Here is a 21,503-nt window from a genome sequence, read left to right as displayed (position 1 = left end):
AGGGGAGAACTGGGAATTTTTCCACCTGTTCAGAGGCTCCGGCGCCCACCCAGATTCATATAAAGTGGGTACCTGGAGGAAACTCCGGGGGGGAAGGGGGGGGGGGGAACGGCCAGGGGTGTGGTGCTGATCACATCACCCCCACCTTTGGCCGTGATCAAGAATGTGTGGGGCCCTAATCTCACACCCCCTGTACATCTTCATGGTGTGGGGCATAGCACAGGGGAGCACTTTACTTTTTTTACTTTACATACTTTGACTCCTGAGTACACAGTTCTCAGTGTTACGAAAACACAAACTATACCTCCATGGCACAACAGACCTTTTGAGGACCTGAATCTACTTTTCACCAGATGATGTGTGGTCATCACATCAAGTCCTGTAACTGCTCTTCCTTTTGTGACCAGAGTCATTACTTTTTGTTCTCCAGGCAAAATCACAAACCATTCAGATAGGCGAGAGCTCTTAAGGAGACATACACAGTAAACTAAGCAGTGACAAGGAAGTTGAACAAATTCACTAGGCCTCTATCTTTCGTTATAATACCCCTTCACTAACATCCATTGAATAATATTGCAGAGCGGATGGAACTGTATAGGTTTTTTTCACCAAAGGGTAAAAGTAATTGACTGGTACTAGTTCATTTTTATCTTTGAACTTACCTTTCACACAAATCTCTCTATTAACCACACATTTGCACAATCAACAATAAATGTCCAACAATTATATAATTGTACCACTGAAATTATAACTGAAAACTTGAAAAGTAGCAAAAAAGAAGCTTTTCACTTTAGTTTACACGACTGGCACAGTTCCTCCATCTAAAAGCACACAATATTTATTGTACATGTACAAAACATTCATTCTTGAGTTGTAACCATGAAGTACACAGCACACGCACACAAATTGGTTCAACAATTTAATAACATATTGACAATTGCTAACAACATTTACATACATATATATATATATATATATTCCTCTGTAAAAAATAAATCTTCAACATAAAAAAAAACTCTTTTCAAGAATTTATATTCACAAAAAACCATCACAGTTCATTCTATTTACACGCTATAATACAAGTTGAAATGGCAGATTACCTGGTACGCTATAACAAAAGCTATGCCTTTTGTATTTCTGCACTTGACTTCTTGCCTAGATCTTTACCTTGTTGTAAAGACAAGAAAGGAGATCACACTAAATGTGTATGTTTACTCGATTGTGATGAGCAGATCGTCTCCTTCAAGCTTCATTCCCACGGCAATGTCCACGGATTTCACGACTCCAGAGACGGGAGACTGCACTACCATTTCCATCTTCATCGCCGACATCACAACGAGAGGTGCTCCCTTCTCTACCTTATCTCCCGGCTTCACTCGAATTTCAATCACTTCTCCTGGCATTGGAGCTCCGACGGAACCCTTCACACCCTTTTGTGCCTTGGGATGCACGTGCAGCTCCTAGAAAAATTGTGTGTGTTATCTTACATGATGCATTGCTTTCCAAAATTTAGTACTTCTACTGGAGCTAAGCCGATAACTCCTTGAACAGATACCATAACAATTAAAAAAATGTTGTTCAAAATATCAAATAAATGATCAGTAGAGCCTGGATTTTAGGCAAAATGCCTATTCGTTTCCGATGCTGGTAGAAAAAAAATGAACACAAAAGTACACCGATCCGAAGGTTCTTAACATTCTGAACAATACTTTATGTTGCCTTTTTTTGCCTATTTCACTTTACGCTGCCTTTTTCAAACATTTTTGCCTCTTTTGTCATTCCGACAAGGCATTTTTTAAAATGTTATTGAAATAATTATTTGTAAATACATTTTTAAAGATTTAAGAAGAATTTAAGTCCTTCTCTTCAATTTATAATGCCTCTTCTTCAATTTTCACTGCCTCTTTCTGGAACTTGACTGCCTTTTTTTCAATTTTTCGTTGCCTTTTTGTCTGCCATTTTTAATACATTTCAGTGCCTGAACATCCGGGCTCTATCTATCAGTATCTGCCAATCATAGGGATATCGGTGTATCAGTTTATCAGTAAAACTACAGATTATTTTACCGATCTGACATATCTATGAATGTCTTAAAATTTAATGCAATATTGTGCCATTTTGTTATAATTTTCATGGACATAAACATATAATCTCTAACCCACATTTTTTTTTTAAAGTAAATGTCTAAATAGACAGCTTCTCTTTCATTGCAAAAGTTTGGTTTATCTGGTAACATACATTTATTAAGGAGGCCAGTGAACCCATTTGGAATTTTACATCGGATCAGTAGAATATCTGTTATCGGTATCAGTACTTTATCGGTAACGGCTAAAATTTCATATCAGCCCATCCCTAATATTGATTATTTGATTAATATCAGTGGGTGAATATTTCATTCCAATTATAAGTATGAATTTACCAGAGTTTTGCCCCAAATATTCAAGAATGACATGAATATTAAAAATACCTGTTGTGTGATCACAAAATCTAGTTTTTCACACAATATTGGTGCAAAATAAATGAAAACTTAAAATGTTGCATAATGTCTAGGATAGACTCCAAAGAAATGGCATGTGGCATTTTTACAGAACCCATGAAATACAGATACCAACTGCTGGAAAAGTATCGGCCAGTCTTGGTTAAAAAATCCAACCAACACTTTCATATAGTGGTACCACTGCCCTATTTCCTTTCTATACTTTTCTATTTTTACATGGCTTTTCTGCCTCTTTACGCTAATCACAATGATAAACTATGATTAAATGATGTAAAAGGGATTTGTACACACTACAATGAGGATGAATAATGAATCAAACAAAGGAACAAATACATTGAAACACCAATTAGAACACAGGTTTTGCAGCACTTTAGTGAAACCTCTATTTCATGTTTTTCAGGAGACCACACTAAAAAAAATTGCTGAAAATATAAAATCCGGGAAAATTTTGTAACATTTTGTTATGTTGGCACTATCAAGATTGAATTTGTAATGCAGAAAAATGTAAAATCTGGGAAAGTTGATCAATTAATTGGGTTTATTTTACTTCGCATGAGGATGATTGATTACACGATGAAGGGACACTCACATAAAGAACACCCATGCCCAGGTTCGAACCTGGGACACCTGGCATCGTAGCACACTGTGCTAATTACTCTGCCACAGACGACGGCAAACTCCGGGATTGTAAAGTCGGGATTCCACCGAATCGCACCTGCCTGGAGACTAGCATTTTTTATCTTCCTCCCACTCATTCTTTTAACCTGCTTCAAAACTTTATTTCTGAGCAGACTGAAACATCAAACTTGTGACTTAATAACTGCTCCAGGAACATTTCCCATTGCTATTTTATCATGAAACTCTCATCAGTATCAACAAATAACATTTATAATAGGGTAAAATTAAGATATATCAATTGTGGTCTGACATATAAACACATTAAGTTGGTATTATGTAAATTGTTTCCATCCACTGCATTATAAGTTTTCATTTTTAGTAGATCTGAGTACTGATTTTGTATCAGTTTCTTCTGATTGTGCATAAAAACACATAAATGAACAGCTTGATCAAGAATATGAATATCAAATCAATTTGCTAATTCATGTGCTTTCAAATCAACAATTTCATATTTATAGCTTTCATAGTTCAGAGATATCGCAGCATTAAAAATGTATTGATTGTTGACACTTGCTTGGCTCACACAGATAGACAGATGGGAAATTCAAGATAATTTATTTCACATTTAATTAGCATTTGCTAGGTTTTCAATTGTAGAATTATTAGGGGCATGCATATTTCGTTTTTGACAAAAACATGAAATGTGAAATAACACATTTAATGTTAATTTTTAATGTTTCTGAAACGTGTGAGGTGCATTTTACTACCCTGTTTTGTCACGAAATGAAGCGAAACGAACTGCAAAATGCAAAATACTCTTATACACGAAATTTAGAGTGTATTTACCAACGCAACACTTACTGAAGTTTAACTTATTCTGCGAATTATGCAATTCATGGAAAATTGATTAATTCTGCTGTAAATATTTGAGAAGCAAGAATGGACCGACCCCCTATGTACAGGAATAAGCTTAATACTCTGGTAACTACATAAATGTAGTATTAGAACGGTTATGTTTATAATTGTAATAAGTGCAGCTTTTAAATCAAATTTTGGATTATATTCACAATTTTAAAACCAACATGTCATTTTATATACTGCTTTTGATCTGTTTTCTCACCTCTATAACACCAAAATTTTATTTTATTTATCGAAATTGACTGTTTTCGTACCGAAATTTTGGTTTTTTATTTACCAAAAATATATGCCTCTAAGAATTATAAATTTTGACACTTTGCTAGTTTTGATCACTTTTGATTGATTTTTAATGTCTCACAGGCAGACAGGCTCATCAAGTGGTTTGTATACTGTGTTGAGCTATTACTTAAAGCATCAATCAATCTAACAAATTTCTTTATAGCTCCGATAGTTTTAGAGATACATACCAACAACTAGCATGGAGATACTGAAAGTTGACACAAGCATTGCACGACAACACTTGTTTTCAATGGTAAGACTATTTAGCCTTGTTTCCATGTGTAATATAACGCTCAAAATGCTGACCGAAGCAGATTTTATTGTAAAATTTAAATGTTCTTTAGTTTGGTTCAGAGTCTGAGCAAGACCTTGCTATAAGGTTGAAACGTCACATTTATAGTGTTTTATTTTATATTATATTATATTTATATTATTTTATATTGGTCAGCAATTTCAGTGTTTTACTTGCTTTCAGCTATTACTGATTAACATTATAAAGTTGTTTACAAGTTTTATAAGTTTTCAGATAAATTGGAACATGCCTCTCTTTGAAGATGTCAGGATAAAAATGTTTGATTTGGTTTTTAATTTTATTTTAGCATCCCTTTTGTGCCACTTCTGGCTAATAATGATGAAAAGAATGAGTGAAGATATGATGATACTGAGAACACATGACCAGGCCGAGATTCAAACCTGGGACCCCCATGCTGTGAAAACACTTCCGACAATAAAAAGGAAAGGTACATTATCTCGCAAACAGCCGAGATAATTTTCTAAATAACAAAGGATGTTTTAGCAAAAACTAATCCCTTAATACAGAGATATACAAATTGAAACATTTAATGTGTTATTAGGACTATTTTCACACTTACCTTCATAGCTTCTTTGTCCTTGATTAAGACAGACCTCAACTGGCCATTCATTTCAAAGAAAACCTCCCTCTCACCATTCTTGGTCAAGTCCTCAGACATAGCAAGAGCCTTAACACCAAGGGTCTTCCCCCTCTCAATGGTCACCTGGGAGAATGAATTTCAAAATAAATATAGTTGCATAAGTGCCGACTACAGAACAACATATTCATTTGCAAACTCCTAAAAAAATGTATTTGTTTGGTATGCTCCGTAATAATTTAGAATGTGCAGGTTCGTTATTAACTCTTAATTCTTAGTTCCTACATTAACAAAATTTATGTCAAACTACAGTATGTTCATAACATACACTATGCAACTAAGACAGTTGACACTGTAAAAACAGAAACATTGTACGTAATTAGCTTTATTTATCTCTATAGTAAAATACTTTTGGTGGAAAATGTCTTCATGAACACTGCATGCTCTTTTTCACTGAACATTTTCTGTAAAAGTTATATATTATGGGATATATTTTATTAATTGCATTAAAAACAAATTACGTGGCAGGATAATCATATCTGACTTACTTTGAATCAAGCATGTTCAAAAGCAGAGCACAAATAAAAATAAAAATTGAATGCATTTCCTTTCTCTACCAAGCTTCAGGTACACTTCCCTTAGGACAAAGTGTGTTATGGCTCAGAAAATGTTTTCTATTGCACAGCGTATATTTATTTATGATTCATATGTCTTAACTCAATCAGAATGTGAAGTTCAAAGGTGATTTGAAACAAGATTCCCGGGTGTAAAAGTTCCATATCATCAAACAATCCACTCTGTATCTCTGGGGTAGATTAAAAAATGCAATATATAAGTCACATCAACACACCCTGGAAGACCTGAAACTTAACATCCGCCAGAAATTACAAACATTAATCAACGGGAACTGCAGCGAGTTATGAGTAACTTCATCAAGAGGTGTCAAATATGTGTGGACAAAGAAGGCGGCCAGTTTCAGCACCTTCTTTCATAAATTGTTAAGTAAATAAATCACTCGTGTTACAGAAACTTGCATGCTTGATTCACTGACAGTCTACAGTGCCGACATACGGCCTTGAGCGCTTCCCTTGCCGATAATGCAAACACACATTGCTCTGTATAATGGTGAAAAAATTAAGCATTAAAACATGTTAGTGCACCACTGAAAGTTACATCAAATGTGTTTAATTTAATTTAAATGACTTACCTCAAATTCTTCACCAACTTTTGGACCAACAAGGAATATCCTAGTGTCAAGCTTGTCTACTGGACCATATTTGTGACGGAACTCAAAGAACTCGTCTGCCACTTTCGGGTATAAGGCATAACTGACAACGCTTTTGTCGTCCACGTCGAGATCTGCATGTTTCTCTGTGAGATCCTTTCTAATTTTCTCCAAATCCATCGGAGGCATGGTTTCACCTGGTCGTCCATCAATGCGAGGCATATCCTTAAGTACCTGCAATATTAAATGCATAATTACACGTAAAATAATGAATAATTACAAATATAATAAAAATAGTTTTTGATGCAATCTAATGGCATGCACTATTATGGATAGAGTGATACTGATATAAAATTGCAAATATCTCTTCAAGAAAATGAATGATTCATTAACTTCCTTAATTAATGTGTGTAAGCAGGTAAATACCATGGGTTTAGACTTCTACTTGCAAAAATAGGATGAATTATGTCTACAAAATTATAAAAATAATAATTTTGCACTAAGTTGCATGGATACAGAGCACCATGGAATCTGTCCATCCCTATGGGCTTCTTCAGGCAAGACTAGTACAAACTGGAAATATGTAATTCCCCAGCTTGGCACGGTCATATTACCATGTGATTGACAGAACCAGTTTCAATAGTTACCAGCATTTTAAAAAGGTGGTCGATTAAATTCCCCCAGCATTTTAAAAAGGTGGTCGATTAAATTCCCCTGGCATTAAAAGTCCCTAGGTGGCTATTGAAATGCCTTTGCTAGAGCTGTGCATAAATGTGATGATAAAGGATTTTAAGGTGCAAAATTATGGTCAAGAAAGGGGAAAAATAAAAGGTTCTGAAAATGTTTTCAAAAAGGTGTAAAAAAAAAGAAAAGGTGATGATAAAATGCCTTTATTTAATGCTCTCTTTTTCTGCGCCTTCTGTATATAATGCGCGCGGACCGCGTAGAGAACTGTGGTTCTGCCGAATGGGTTTTGTAGAAGTTTGTGTTTTCTCTCGCGGGTTTTGCTACATTATCTTGGGAACTATTTGGGCTGCAATGATTATATTATACCATTTTATAGCTCTCGTTCTGCTCTACAAAGTGAGACTATAAGATTTTATATAGCTGCTCAAGAAGAGTGAAAAATAATTTATTTTTCTGTCAAATTTTTTGAAAAAACATGAAAAAAAAGGGAAGGAAAATGGGTGTTGAAGCATCAAAGAGGGAGTAAAAAGGAGATAAATGTGCTAATCTCACGAAAAGGTGCAACGAAGTGTGTTCATTTTACTTGATTTCATGTCCTAATCTCAAACGATCAGTATGAATACAGCTATACTTTTGAAAAGATGCTGCATCTTCAAATCCATTCCATAGTCATTAATAGAGTGCGGATCAATATGCACTAAAAAGTGGAAAATATGCATGCATCTATGCACTAAAAACAAGTAAAATATGCACTCAAATATGCAAATTATGCACTAAAGGAAAAATATAGACATAAAAAACATTCCTTGAAATACATTTATTTTTTAAAGTACTACACACACATAGTGACCATTGAAGGTAAAGACGAAGTAACAACAGCTTCCATGTCAAGTAAGGTTGCAAAATCTTGTATTAAATTGAATTTACTATTTCCAGTTGTTAAACACAATATAACGAAATTTGTTAAGTAGTTTTGAATATATGTAAATTGCAGTGCACCACAATTGGTAAGAGTGAAATTTTTCCGTTTATCAGTTAGTATATCCTTCTATGAAGAAAAGGTGCACTCCACACTACAACTTGTCACTGGACAATATTTCAATGCAGCTATGTCCTCTGGCGTGAGACCTTGTAATAGTTCTGTTGATTCACCTTGTAGCACAGCTTTCACTCTGCACAAAAAATTCAAACCTGGGTTCTTTAAAAACACTTTATCTGTCTTTTCTGCAATAATTCTCCCCACTGATGTTGGAACGGATACAATTTCTTTCTCGACATTTTCCCAAAGAGTGAGAGCAGAACACACAGACATTCCTTCTGTCTCCAGTTGCGTCACAATCGAAGGGAAACATTAACCAAGTAAACAAATATATTTTAAAAAAAACTATCAATTTCATGATTTTTTCACGTAACACGCATTTATATGCACTTACGCAGTAAATATGCACAAATGCCTTAAACATGCATTTATATGCACTTTAAAATGGCCCCTACTTCAGTTCGGAATGCTCTGAAACAACTTTAGAACCCGGTTGCATATTAATTAGAGGACCGCAATAAAATATGCAAATATGCAAAATCCGCACTCTAGTCATTAATAATGACTGTTACCAAGGCCATCCATAGAATTTCTTACACAGAGGGTTATTAAGGCATTTTCCTTACTAACACTGTATGGAATTTAAATTCTAGTGTTGATGTGAAAGACCCAAATAACAATCTAGTAGTTAGGTCTGTTTCACTATCAGTCTCCAACAGTAACAAAATGTGTACAATGAAACTACATGCACAAAATATGAAAGTTCTGTTTCCAGCAGAGAGCTACAGCCCTTTGCACACGTTTCTCGATGCCCGAGAATCTTACCTTTGACCTAAAGGGTTCTGGAAAACCTCCGTATGGCTCTCCAATTTGACCCTGAAGGAACTCTACAACAGATTTTGGGAAACTAAGTTCTTCTGCACGTTCCTCAACATCTTTCGCGGACAGTTTATTTTGCACCATGAACTGGGCCAAGTCTCCAACTACTTTCGATGATGGCGTTACCTTCAGGGGAAAAAAAGAGTAAGTTAGCATGTATACAATACACAGAGAGAAGTTGTGTTCACAATGAGATGAGATATGACTAACCATACTGGTTTGTCCAGTTCCGTTGCAATTTTAATATGCTGAGTATTGTGAGCAGGATCACCTTCACTAAGGTTTCGAATTTTTCTACTTTTGTAAAAATGTTTTTTGGAAACTTACAATACCGAAAAATATTGATAAAAACTACATTTGCAATTTGTGAACTTCTTTATTTACTTAATTTGACAAAATTCGTGCAAGTTTTTCTCTAAAATTATGAACATTCCATTGTGTTCATAGCTCTTGACAAAAGTAAATGAATTATTTTGATAAGCTGAGTGTAAAGAAGTTCAGTTATTGCAGGTACAGTTTTAATTAACATTATTAATTATAATACAATTGCGGTTAAGAAAACAATTTGCCAACATTTAAGTGTTTACTGGTAATTTAAAAAATATATTTAAACAAGTGCCTAAAGAGTTCATTAATCTATTCTGTTGGCAAATAAAATTCTACTTTGTAATAACGAGATCATTACTTGATCCTTTTTATGTTAGACATGAAATATCTGTGTATTTCTGTAATTCTTGGCCGTTGGGACACTGGACAACCTACCAGCAGAAGATTCCAGTAACATGTTTTGAGTCATTAGCAGGACATATAATTGATTGATCGATTGATTTGGTGTTTTAAGTCCATTTTATGCACAGTAAGGCTAATTGGGACTGGACCTACAGTTTAAAGTGGGATCTGAACCACTATGTGCCTTCACCGGGGAATCGAACCCAGGACCCCTATATTACAAGACGACGACAATACCACTGAACTATCAGGGAGGCTAGCAGGACCTATAATAGGAAGGTGAAGAGGAATCTTTTTCTTTGAAAGAGTGGCTTTCATGTGAACTGACGGGAACTCTAACTTTCTTTCTCATAATACACACACGTTATATTTTCATTATTTCAATAGTCAACTTCATGTGGGAAACTGGGTACAAGAACACACATAACTTCGGCCACTTTTTTTGGCAATGAAGGGTTTTTTTTTTTAATTGAAGTTAGTGGCTACACGAGTCTACACGCTCTCTTCAGGACGAGGGGACAGGGTACACTGAGATGGGGATTTTCTGATTAACGCCAAATTATAACTTCTTCTGTAAATAATATAATGTGAATAAACCTCCATGTATCTAAAGGGAAATGGATGGTATGTCATGATATGAAAAATACCCAATTATTACTGTTATATATTGCACATTTTTTTTTAACCTAGCGACAAACTTAAAAAATGTATGGGAGTGTACATGGAAGGTGTAAATAGACACAATATAAACCGGTACAACTTCTACAATCTTACCTTAATAAGATCCCCTAGCAATAGATTAGCTTCCCTGTATGCCCTCTTGATATCTTCAAACATGTCTCCTAGACCCAGAGAAAAGGCTTGGAACTGTAGGTTTGTGTACTGGCCACCAGGAATCTCATTCAGGTATACATCAGCATTCCCGGATTTCATTGTTGTTGCACATTCAAAGGGGGCATATAAAGTCCTTGTCTGCTCCCAATAAGCTGAATACTGACTGATGCTGCTCAATTCTAAGCCTATGAACATAAGATATTCATTATGACAACTTATTCATTACCATTAAGAATGAAACAAACACTGAGGAATTGTAAATGTTTGTGAAATATTAGCGATGGACCAATATAAAATAATGGAACCTTGATTTTACGTTTTTTCAGGGCACCAAGCTGGAAAACTTAAAAAAAAGTAAAGTAAAAAGTAAAGTGCTCGCCTGTGCCAAGCTGGGGGTGATGTGATCAGCACCATGCCCCTGGCTGCCTTTTTACCCCCCCCCCCCCCCCAGAGTTTCCTCCAGGTACCCACTTTATACGATGCTGGGTGGGTGCTGGAGCCACTTGGAACAGGTTGAAAAATTCAATCAGGGGAATATTTACAACATTTTGCTATGTTGTAACCATTTTGATTAAATGTATAATGCAGAAAACTTAAATCCAGAAATATAAAATTTGAGTTCCACTGTATTTACTGATAAAGCACCAATACATAATTTACGGATAACTAATTTAAAATTTACAGAAAACTAATTTACAATTTATGGAAAACTAATTTAAAATTTATGGAAAACTAATTTAAAATTTATGGAAAACTAATTTAAAATTTATGGAAAACTAATTTAAAATTTACAGACACTCCGATATAGTGAAGTCTTGACTTATTTTCTCAAATTTTGCATTTTCCCTATTTTATGAATTCTATCATCATGATCTGAATAAAACTGTGTGTTACATATTTACATTTTTATTATTTCCATCTTGATCTCCTTAAAAACGCAAAATCGGTGTTTCACTATATTCTGTCGATTCAATATAAGATTGCAAATGGGGCATTCCAACATTACGTGTGTGTCGTTTTACACACAAAATTTAAGGTTCAAGACACGAGATTGGATTCAAATATTCATAATGAACTGATTTTACAGAATTATGAAGTACTTTGTGGTGTCTGCTAACAAATTTTAAAAAAACTTGATTATGATGGCAAAATATAAGTGAAATATTTAATCACGAGCAACTTTCAATCATAAAAATACTCACTGTAACATTTAGCAACTTATTTTTTTCACTTCATTATTATTATTATGTTATTCATTGTTCCAGTTTACTGAATATATATATGTACAAAAGACAAAAGCAACAAACATTACATACCTATGTTCAATAATTTATAGGTAAACCTTTTTATTTCATTATGTATACATATATGTTATATATATATATATATATAACAGTTGGGCTGAAAAGTTCGTAGGTTGACTCATAGATGGCGTTACTAGAATTAAATCCATGTGATTTTTACTTAGTACTAACCTTCAAAAGATACATGTATAAATTTCACAGCTGCCGGATAATTAGTTCGTGAGATATAGCATTGTGAGTGAAGCAGCTTTTGTTATTGTGAAAAAATGGATAAAAAAGAATTTCGTGTGTTAAGGAAGCATTGCTTTTTGGCGAAAAAAAATACTGTTGAAGCCAAGGCTTGGCTTGATAAACATTATTCGGACTCTGCACCAGGAAAATCAACCGTTGAGAAGTGGTTTGCGAAATTTAAACGAGGCGAAATGAGCATCGAAGACGATGCACGCAGTGGACGCCCCAAAGAGGCTGTTACCGACGAAAACATCAAAAAAGTCCACAAAATAATTTTAAATGATCGTAAAGTGAAGTTGATCGAGATAGCTGAGACTTTAAAAATATCAAAGGAACGTGTTGGACATATTGTGCATGAATATTTGAACATGCGAAAGCTGTGTGCAAAATGGGTGCCGCACGTGCTCACAATCGATCAAAAGCAACAACGTTTTGATGATTTGGAGCAATGTTTAGCGATATTCAACCGTAATAAACACAAATTTTTCCGTCGATATAATACAATGGATGAAACATGGCTCCATAACTACACTCCAGAGTACAATCGACAGTCAGCCGAGTGGACTGCACGTGATGAACCGAATCCAAAGCGTGGAAAGACGCAACAGTCGGCTGGCAAGGTTATGGCATCAGTATTCTGGGATGCGCATGGTATTATATTCATCGATTACCTCAAAAAGGGCCAGACCATCAACAGCGATTATTACATAGCGTTGTTGGAGCGTTTAAAGGATGAAATCACGAAAAAACGGCCCCATTTGAAGAAGAAAAAAGTGCTGTTTCATCAAGACAATGCACCGTGTCACAAATCAATGAAAACGATGGCAAAATTATATGAATTAGACTACGAATTGCTTCCCCATCCACCATATTCTCCAGATCTGGCCCCCAGTGACTTTTTCCTGTTTGCAGACCTTAAAAGAATGCTCGCTGGAAAGAAATTTAGCACTGATGAAGAGGTAATGGCCGAAACTGAGGCCTATTTTGAGGCTAAAGAGAAATCGTACTATAAAAAACATCTAAACCTTAATGCAATTATAAACAATAATAATTTCCATATTAACTAATTTTGTTATTAACATAGAGTAGGACCACTTCTTGTTGAATGACCCAAATGCTCCTTTAAGGACATGAAAGGTTCTATTTATTTAATGTATGTCACCAGGTAACGGCAATGAGTTTTCTCTGAAAAACAAAACTATATATTTAGACATTTACTTTATTAAACTATGGCATATGAATTTCTTTTATAAACATAAAAATATTTTGTACTATATTACAGGCAGGCTATTTCTAGAAAGTCCTAAAGCTCCCTCACACACACAAAAAGAAAGAAATAGTAATCAAAAATAAGATTCCTATATTCGGTTAATAAAATTATATCATCAGTAACTCTACCAATAAAATATAGATTAATCTCTACTGCATAAAAAAAAAACTTCAAATGAAGACAAAAGAGGTGTTCTCTTGAAAAGTAGTATTACAATAAGAATAGTTAAAAGTACTAGACAATGATTATGATCAATTAACATTGAATGCTAAAGAAAAGTAGCAATCTACAAAAATATGAGAAACTACCCTACACCTAAAACCAAGACAAAATTTTAAGGACACACAGCTGAAAATTTACATTTAATCTTATTTTTTGCTACATACAGCACCCAAATATCCAGGAAATATCTAATGGATATTTGTGCCAAAATTCTGGATATCCATAGGATATCCTGGAATGTCCAGTAGACATCCATGAGATGTCCACAAAGGATATGTTTTGGACATTCTGTGTTGGATTGGATATCCATGGGATATCCACAATGTCCATGGATCTGATCTGGACATTGTGGATATTCTATGGATGTCTCTTGGAGATTTGTGCTGTATGGGATATTATATAAAGTGAGGACATTTACAAGAAACGCTACAAATCACAAAAGACAACAAATCATAGTATTTTAAGACTTATTACACATATAACACACACAAATGTATTTAGCATACCAACATTTACAGTGTTTGCTGGAAACTTAAAGTCCCTACTCATATCATGCAGAGACTGCAGAAAGATACTGGTAATAAAATTTACATTGATGCTATTTAAAGTTGATACACTGAATTACTATACCTGTATCTAATTCTGTCCCTTTGGCTGCAGACACTAGGGCTCCCATACTGGGCTGAGATGTCATTCCCGACATGGAATCGACAGCAACATCGACAACGTCAGCTCCAGCCTTTGCACATTCCAACATGGCTGCCACACCAGCTCCTGCTGTGTCGTGCGTGTGGACATGTATTGGAATGTCAGGATACTTGTCACGGAGTGCAGTTATGAGCAGTTTAGCGGCAGCAGGTTTTAGTAAACCAGCCATATCCTGTAAAGAGATTTTCATTACTGGTTCATCTTACTTGTCCAGGGGAGTATCCTGAAAATTTTAAGTAGTATACTGCAACAATTCTTATTTATGGCATATATTTGTTCTACATCCCATGTAGATGTAGATGCTACGATTTTTTGATTACGAAATTCCCTGACCTTTCCAGTCCAAAAATGAAAATTTTCCAGACATGTTTATCATCGTAATTTTTGTTTTTGAACCTTGTTTTTTCAATTACATATATAAACCATTCATTATTATGAATATTCACTTTCACAACTTTTTTTTTTAGCCAATTTCCTTCTACATACACAACAACACATGAAAATTCAAAGAGTAAAATGTAGAATTACAATCGGCATCAAATGTATTGGGTGCTACAATCATGTGCATCTAGCCATCAGGCTAAGGTAACAGAGGTACATTATTTCACCATAACAGATCTTCACAATGTAAAAACAACAGAAAAAGTTCATAAACCATACACAACTTTTCATTTCCTGGTAGATTTATAGAGTCGTAGAAAATGCAGCTTTCTTGCTTACATTTATAAGCAAGCAGCATCTAGAGAAATTTTGTTGCATAGGAATTCTATAGGAAATGCCAACAAGACTAAGTTCCATAAAATAATAGACGATAAACTCATCTTCGCAAACCTTTCCGATAATTATGATCATATTGTCAATGTACTTTAGTTATCAATCAGATATCTGGACTGCAAGTGTTACTCTGATATTCTTTCTAATATCTAGTATTATAAAAGTGAAAGTTTATTACAGAAATTCGAAGGAACCATAATATTGCACAAGACTCAGAATCATAAGAACGAAAGAAACAAATTTCTAAAATGAATCTTTTTTGGGAGTGGAATTACACGAAACGAATCCAGATGTGGAAGTGAACTGCTTCTTCATTTTACAACTTTTTCTCTTGCAGACTCCAAAATGCACGTAAATTCCAGACGATCTGCAAAATTCCCTGACACTTTCATGATTTTTCTCTAAAAAGAAGGAACAGTTCGTCTTCTGTCTTCCAAGTTTTCCAGATGCATAGCAACCCTGCCAATGCAGGCATGCAAGTATTATCATTATTAATATTATTATAATAAAAAAAGAAAAAAAACTAAAGTCCAACAACTTCAAATTTTCCAGCTATTTCTATATTTTTTAGAAAATTTTCCCTTCAACCTAAAATTGGACTTGGATTCCTCTTCACGAAGGAAAATTTCCCTTTATGTATCAACGCTGCTTCAACCAAGCATGGTGCGGACAAAGCAAAAAGAAACAAGCGGTGTTTTTCCGCCAACAGTTTTTGCAGCAGTGTAATTAACCATGCAGGCTGAGTTTCTTTTAAATAGTCCCTCACCCACTTTGTCTTTGGCTTCCTAGCACTCCCTGCGGTACAATAGGGGAGGAAACCAGTCATCAGAACGGTGAAATGGAGAATGATTAGTGGCATATGAAAACCAGTATTTAAATAGTTTACTTTGATTCTGGTTTACAAGCTTACTTTAATAGTTTACATGATATATAATGACCAATTGCCCATATATTAAAGCTAAATGTATTAAAATATTACAAAAAAATGATTTACTGGTGGTAAAAGTTGGTTTTAATGGTGCTAAACACAGATATGCCATTATCACAATTTGCTTGTCCAACTTATTAAGTGTTACATACAGTGGAACTTTGGTAACACGATTAAGTATTGTTTCCATGGCAGAAAAACACTACATATGCAGACCAAGACAGTCTGTATTTCAGTTTGCTTTTTAGTCTGAGGAAGACCCATGGTTGAACCATCACTTTGTTAAGGTGTTCTTTTTTCTGAAGTACCACAACCAAGACTGCCTTGGTTAGCAAACGTAGCGTTTTTCTGCAGTGGAACTTTGATTTTAAGTTTCTTATACTGTGAAAGCAATGATGATTTTGAATTGCCTGATGATATTTGGGATTCATAATAATAATAATAACAATTATTATTATTTTTAAATAAAAAATAATGTGATCAATTTTTTTTTACTTTCTTGAAACAGAAAGTAAAATTCGTGTGGGTATTAATATGTCTGACAAATTTACAATTCATGATGGGTTAAAACAAGGAGATGCATTATCTCCATTGCTCTTTAATTTTGCCTTAGAATATGCTGTTAGGAAGGTAAAAGAAACTAAAGAAGGACTAAAATTAAATGGTGTGACTCAGTTGTTAGCATATGCAGATGATGTAGACTTACTGGGGGATGATGTGAATACAATTAAGAATAATGCTAAAATATTTTTCAAAACTGCTAAAGAGATAGGTTTGGAAGTTAACAAAGAGAAAACTAAATATATGCTTACAGGCCGAAACCAAGTGTTAGGTAATAATCAAAATCTAATTATTGATAACAACTCGTTTGAACCAGTTTCCAAATTCAAATACTTAGGAGTAATATTAACAAATGAAAATTATATTAAAGAGGAAATAAAAAGTAGGCTTAATTCAGGAAATGCATGTTACTTCTCTCTTCATAAACTTTTGTCTTCTCGTTTAATATCTAAGAAACTAAAAGTTAAAATATACAAAACAGTAATTTTGCCTGTAGTATTATATGGATGTGACACTTGGTCCCTTACATTGAAAGAGGAACATAAATTGAGAGTATTTGAAAATAAGATCCTTAGGAAAATCTTTGGACCTAAAAGGGATGAGGAGACAGGTGAGTGGAGAAGGTTACATAATTTAGAACTACATAATTTGTATTCATGTCCAGATATTATTAGAATAATTAAATCAAGAAGACTTAGGTGGGCAGGCCATGTGGCACGAATGGGAGAGGAGAGAGGAGTTTACAGGATTCTTGTTGGGAAACCTGATGGTAAGAGACCTGTAGGAAGACCAAGACGAAGATGGAGGGACAACGTTGAGATGGACCTAAGGGAAATCGGCAGGGATGGAAAAGAGTATATAGAACTTGCTCAAGATAGGGAAACGTGGAAGGCCTGTGTTGCTGCAGCCATGAACCTTCGGGTTTAAGAAGGCTAGAGAGTTAGTTAGTTAGTTAGTTAGTGATCAAATTTTTATCTGAAATAAAAATAAAACAGACTGCTTATTTTTCACATTAAGTTGCTATATTACAACAATGTAACATTGACAACATCCACTATATAACGGATTCTCTTTTTTTTAAAAAAAATTCTTAACCATTGTTATAACTGTATCTTTAATCAAACTGAAAATAAATGTCTGATGAAGGGAGCGTGTGTTCTCCTGAAACGTCACAACAAAAAACTGTGTTTTTATGCTTGTAATAACCGTAGACTACAAGAGAAATAATTGAAGAAAATATAGATTCAAGAAAGGACTCTTTAATACATTCCTCCCAAAAAGATTGGAATATTGTTATATTAGGCACAACAAGTTTGGAATATTATTATGTTTGGCAATAGGTGATAGGCAAGGTGGCATATGTCGTTGAAAAGAGAAGAACATCCAACAGACAGATACCATGTGTTGTTGCATTCCAAGGCCGTGTATCACCTATTGTCTAACATAACAATATTCCAAACTTTTTTCTTCCATTTCGATTCACATAACTTTTCTACCTCTTGGGTTTATCACAACAATGATTAATGATGAACTGATTCAATTAATGATGCGACAAACAAAATATAATCTAAGTTGACCCAGACAATGACTGAAAAGTAGGAGGATGATCACTTCAAAGAAATAGAAGTACACTTTGCTTAAAAAATGCAGATAATAGTGGTGATGGGACTCAATGTGGTGACAATTGTCATTCAATGAAAAACCATTTGGCAGGCTTTAGCATGAAAACAACTGTTGTGCCATGGGATTTATGTGTGTGTACACAAATATCACAGATTATCTTGTACTTCATGCAAATCGAATATTTCTGAAAAAATGTTGTGTTGATGATTAAAATGAAAGCCACAGTTATGTGGAAATTAAATAAGGCTGAAGACCTAAACTGAAATGGGAGGACAATATTTCTAATGATTTGATCATTTTTTACAGCTTGACCAAGACTAGAATGGCCCCTGTGGTGCTGCATTCACAGGGCTCAGAGGCATGAGAGAAGGGGGAAGCGAGAAGAGAAAATAAATGACTATTCACTTTAGCATGCAAGTTTCCAAGGGGCATTCCTATCTTGATGAAGCTGTCATTGGAAAGAACGGAAATGGGATAGACGATGTCAAAAACCAAACAGAGAATACCTGTATATACAGAACAATACACTAAACGGTAGGGATGAGCCGATATGAAATTTACTAATGCCGAAACCAATATTCTACCGATCCGATGTAAAATTCCAAATAGTCCTCGAAGAATCTGAATGGTTCACTGATTTCCTTAATAAATGTGTTTCGAGGTGATTGCAGTGCAAAATAAGTTGTATATTTAGACATTTACTTTTCATAAAGTAGGGTATGGAGATTATCCATAAAAATTGTAACAAAATGGCAGAATTTTGCACTAATTTATAATATATTTATATATACACATCGGATCGATAAAACAATTGGTAATTTTACATATAAACTAATATGCCTATATTGGCCAATACTGAAAGAATACCAATTTATCTCATCCCTATTAAACAGCAATTGTCTCATATATGTGAATCTAGTTCAATAAAATTGTGAGTTTGTAATTTCCCTAATTATAGTTGTTATCCAGTTTGTAAACTTAACTGATTATGATATGATATGATATGATATGATATGATTTATTTGCATCCAAGGACTACAATTTTGTACAAATAGGTACATCTGTAGTATAGGACATGTCAAGTAGAAGTACATGATAATAACATTTGGTAATTTTAACATAAGATACACGAATATATATTGGTGTATTATAACCCTTGCATATCAAGATATTATACTATACAATTTCAGTTTGATGTGCAACATCAAGCCCTGAATGTATGGTAACTAACCATACCTTTTAACATTTATTCTGGTTACACATAGAATTATAGGACATGTGAATTAGAAATACATGATAATAAAGTTTAGTAAATTTAACATAAGATACATTGCATATAAAATATTATACTTGAAAAATTCCAGTTTGATGTGCAACAACAAGCTCTGCACATATGGTAACTAACCTAACCATACCTTTTAAAATTTATTCTGGTTACAGATACACAAGACCTTCAAAAGATGAGTGTTGCCTCTGTATATTCTTGTATGCTGTAAAATGAATGTTTAATTAGCATGGTTTTGATTTTGTTTTTAAACTTTTCCACTTTGGGTTCGTGTCTTAACTCTCTGGGCAACTTGTTATACAGGGCAACTGCTGAGTTTTTAGGTCCCTTCTTGTAGAGAGTAAGACGGCATGTCTTCATTCGAATTTTATCTTTATTTCTCGTGTTCAGGCTATGGATATCTTCATTGGTTTTGAAAGTACTAATATTTTGTTTGATGTATACCAGACATTCATAAATATACAAACAGGGTAATGTCAGTAAGCGGAAGTTACGGAAGAGATTTCTGCATGAATATTTCCCATTGACCCCTGCCACAATTCGAAGTGCTCTTTTTTGTAATTTAAAGAGTATGGAGCTATGTGCCTTGTTTCCCCAGCTCATGATTCCATACCTTATTACTGATTCAAAGTTTGCTACATACAGACTTCTGACAGACCAAAAGCTGGTAATATTTACCATTACACGCAGTGCAAAGCAGACTTTACTTAATTTTTGTTGAAGCATGTCGATGTGGTTTGAAAATTTCAAGTGTTCATCTAAAACAATACCCAAAAATGTAGATTCTTTTGCGTGCATTAAGTCTGTATTTTGGGACTTAACATTAATATTTAAGTGTTTCTTAGTTTGAGAGGCAGTAAAATTTATGTAATTTGTTTTGCTTGTATTTAGAATTAAATTATTTCCTTGAAACCAGCTATCAAGCTTTAGCAATGTGTTGTTTACTTTATTTTTTAAGGCATGCTCACAGTGATCTGTTAATATAATGTTTGTGTCATCTGCATACAATATAGCCTGTGCCTCATCCAAAAGTTTTGGCATTTCGTTTACGTAGAGCAGGAATAGAAAAGGTCCAAGTATGCTGCCTTGGGGAACTCCACAATTTATTTTTTGAACTGGAGATTGATTATATATTGTATTTCCATCAGCATTTAAGTAACATATTTCTACAAATTGTTTTCTTTCATGAAGATATGATCTAAACCATTTATGTGCTAGTCCTCGCATGCCATAATTTTCTAGTTTGTTTAGGAGAATTTCGTGATTGACTGAGTCAAAGGCTTTTGTCAGGTCACAGAAAATCCCAAGTGTGCGTTTGCAGTTATCAAGTGATTCACCTACTTGTTCAATGAGATCAATCAGGGCTGAATTTGTGCTTTTTTGCTTTGTAAAACCGTGTTGTGTCTTGCTTAGTACTGAATACTTTTCACAGAATTTTTCAACTTTTATTAGCATTGCACGTTCAAAAATTTTTGAGAACACAGAAAGTCGTGATATAGGTCTGTAATTGGCTACATCTTTTGGATCATTTTTCTTGTATATTGGTTTTACAATTGCAATTTTTAGTCTGTCAGGAAAGATACCTGTTTCAAAGGAATGATTTATGATGTGTAACAGAGGTTTACAAAGCTGTTTGTAGCAACCTTTAATCAGAAAATCTGGTATTTCGTCAAATCCAAATGAGTGCTTGTTTTTTAATGATCTGAATATTTCCCTTAATTCTAGTTCAGAAATGGGTGATATGAAGATTGATTTTCCATTTTTCAGAGCTGTTAAAGCCTTTGCGCCTGTCTTGGTCATCTTTTTATTCTTATTTTGGCCAGCACATGGTACCGAGTTTATAAAGAAGGTGTTGAATACATTTGCTACATCATATGGACTAGTTAATTCTTTGCCTTTTACATTTAATGTTATGTTTTTTCTTGTGTTTGAGTGTGGACATGTTACACTTCGGATTATATCCCACATGGCTTTGCATTTGTTATCCGATGTTTGTATCCTT

At 34.3% G+C, this 21,503-nt stretch overlaps 1 protein-coding gene across 2 annotated transcripts in view; it reads right to left on the bottom strand.

Annotated features, from left to right (window-relative positions):
• Window positions 1–238: 238 nt before the first annotated feature.
• Window positions 239–21,503, bottom strand: part of PCB (Pyruvate carboxylase) — a 172,701-nt gene continuing 151,436 nt past the window's right edge. For both annotated transcript variants that reach the window (XM_083114098.1, XM_083114099.1), the window contains exons 13-18: window positions 14,253–14,502; window positions 10,536–10,780; window positions 8,979–9,158; window positions 6,410–6,661; window positions 5,185–5,328; window positions 239–1,460 (exon numbers count right to left, since the gene is read on the bottom strand). In XM_083114098.1, the coding sequence (XP_082970224.1) occupies window positions 1,212–1,460; window positions 5,185–5,328; window positions 6,410–6,661; window positions 8,979–9,158; window positions 10,536–10,780; window positions 14,253–14,502 (1,320 nt within the window). In that variant the 3' untranslated portion in view covers window positions 239–1,211. The remainder of the gene's footprint in view (window positions 1,461–5,184; window positions 5,329–6,409; window positions 6,662–8,978; window positions 9,159–10,535; window positions 10,781–14,252; window positions 14,503–21,503) is intronic.

The sequence above is a fragment of the Lepisma saccharinum genome, chromosome 28 (assembly GCF_977018435.1).
Source record: "Lepisma saccharinum chromosome 28, izLepSacc3.1, whole genome shotgun sequence".
Lineage (NCBI taxonomy): Eukaryota > Metazoa > Arthropoda > Insecta > Zygentoma > Lepismatidae > Lepisma > Lepisma saccharinum.
Note: the sequence above shows the minus strand (reverse complement) of the source record. Positions and strands in the feature narration are given on the sequence as shown.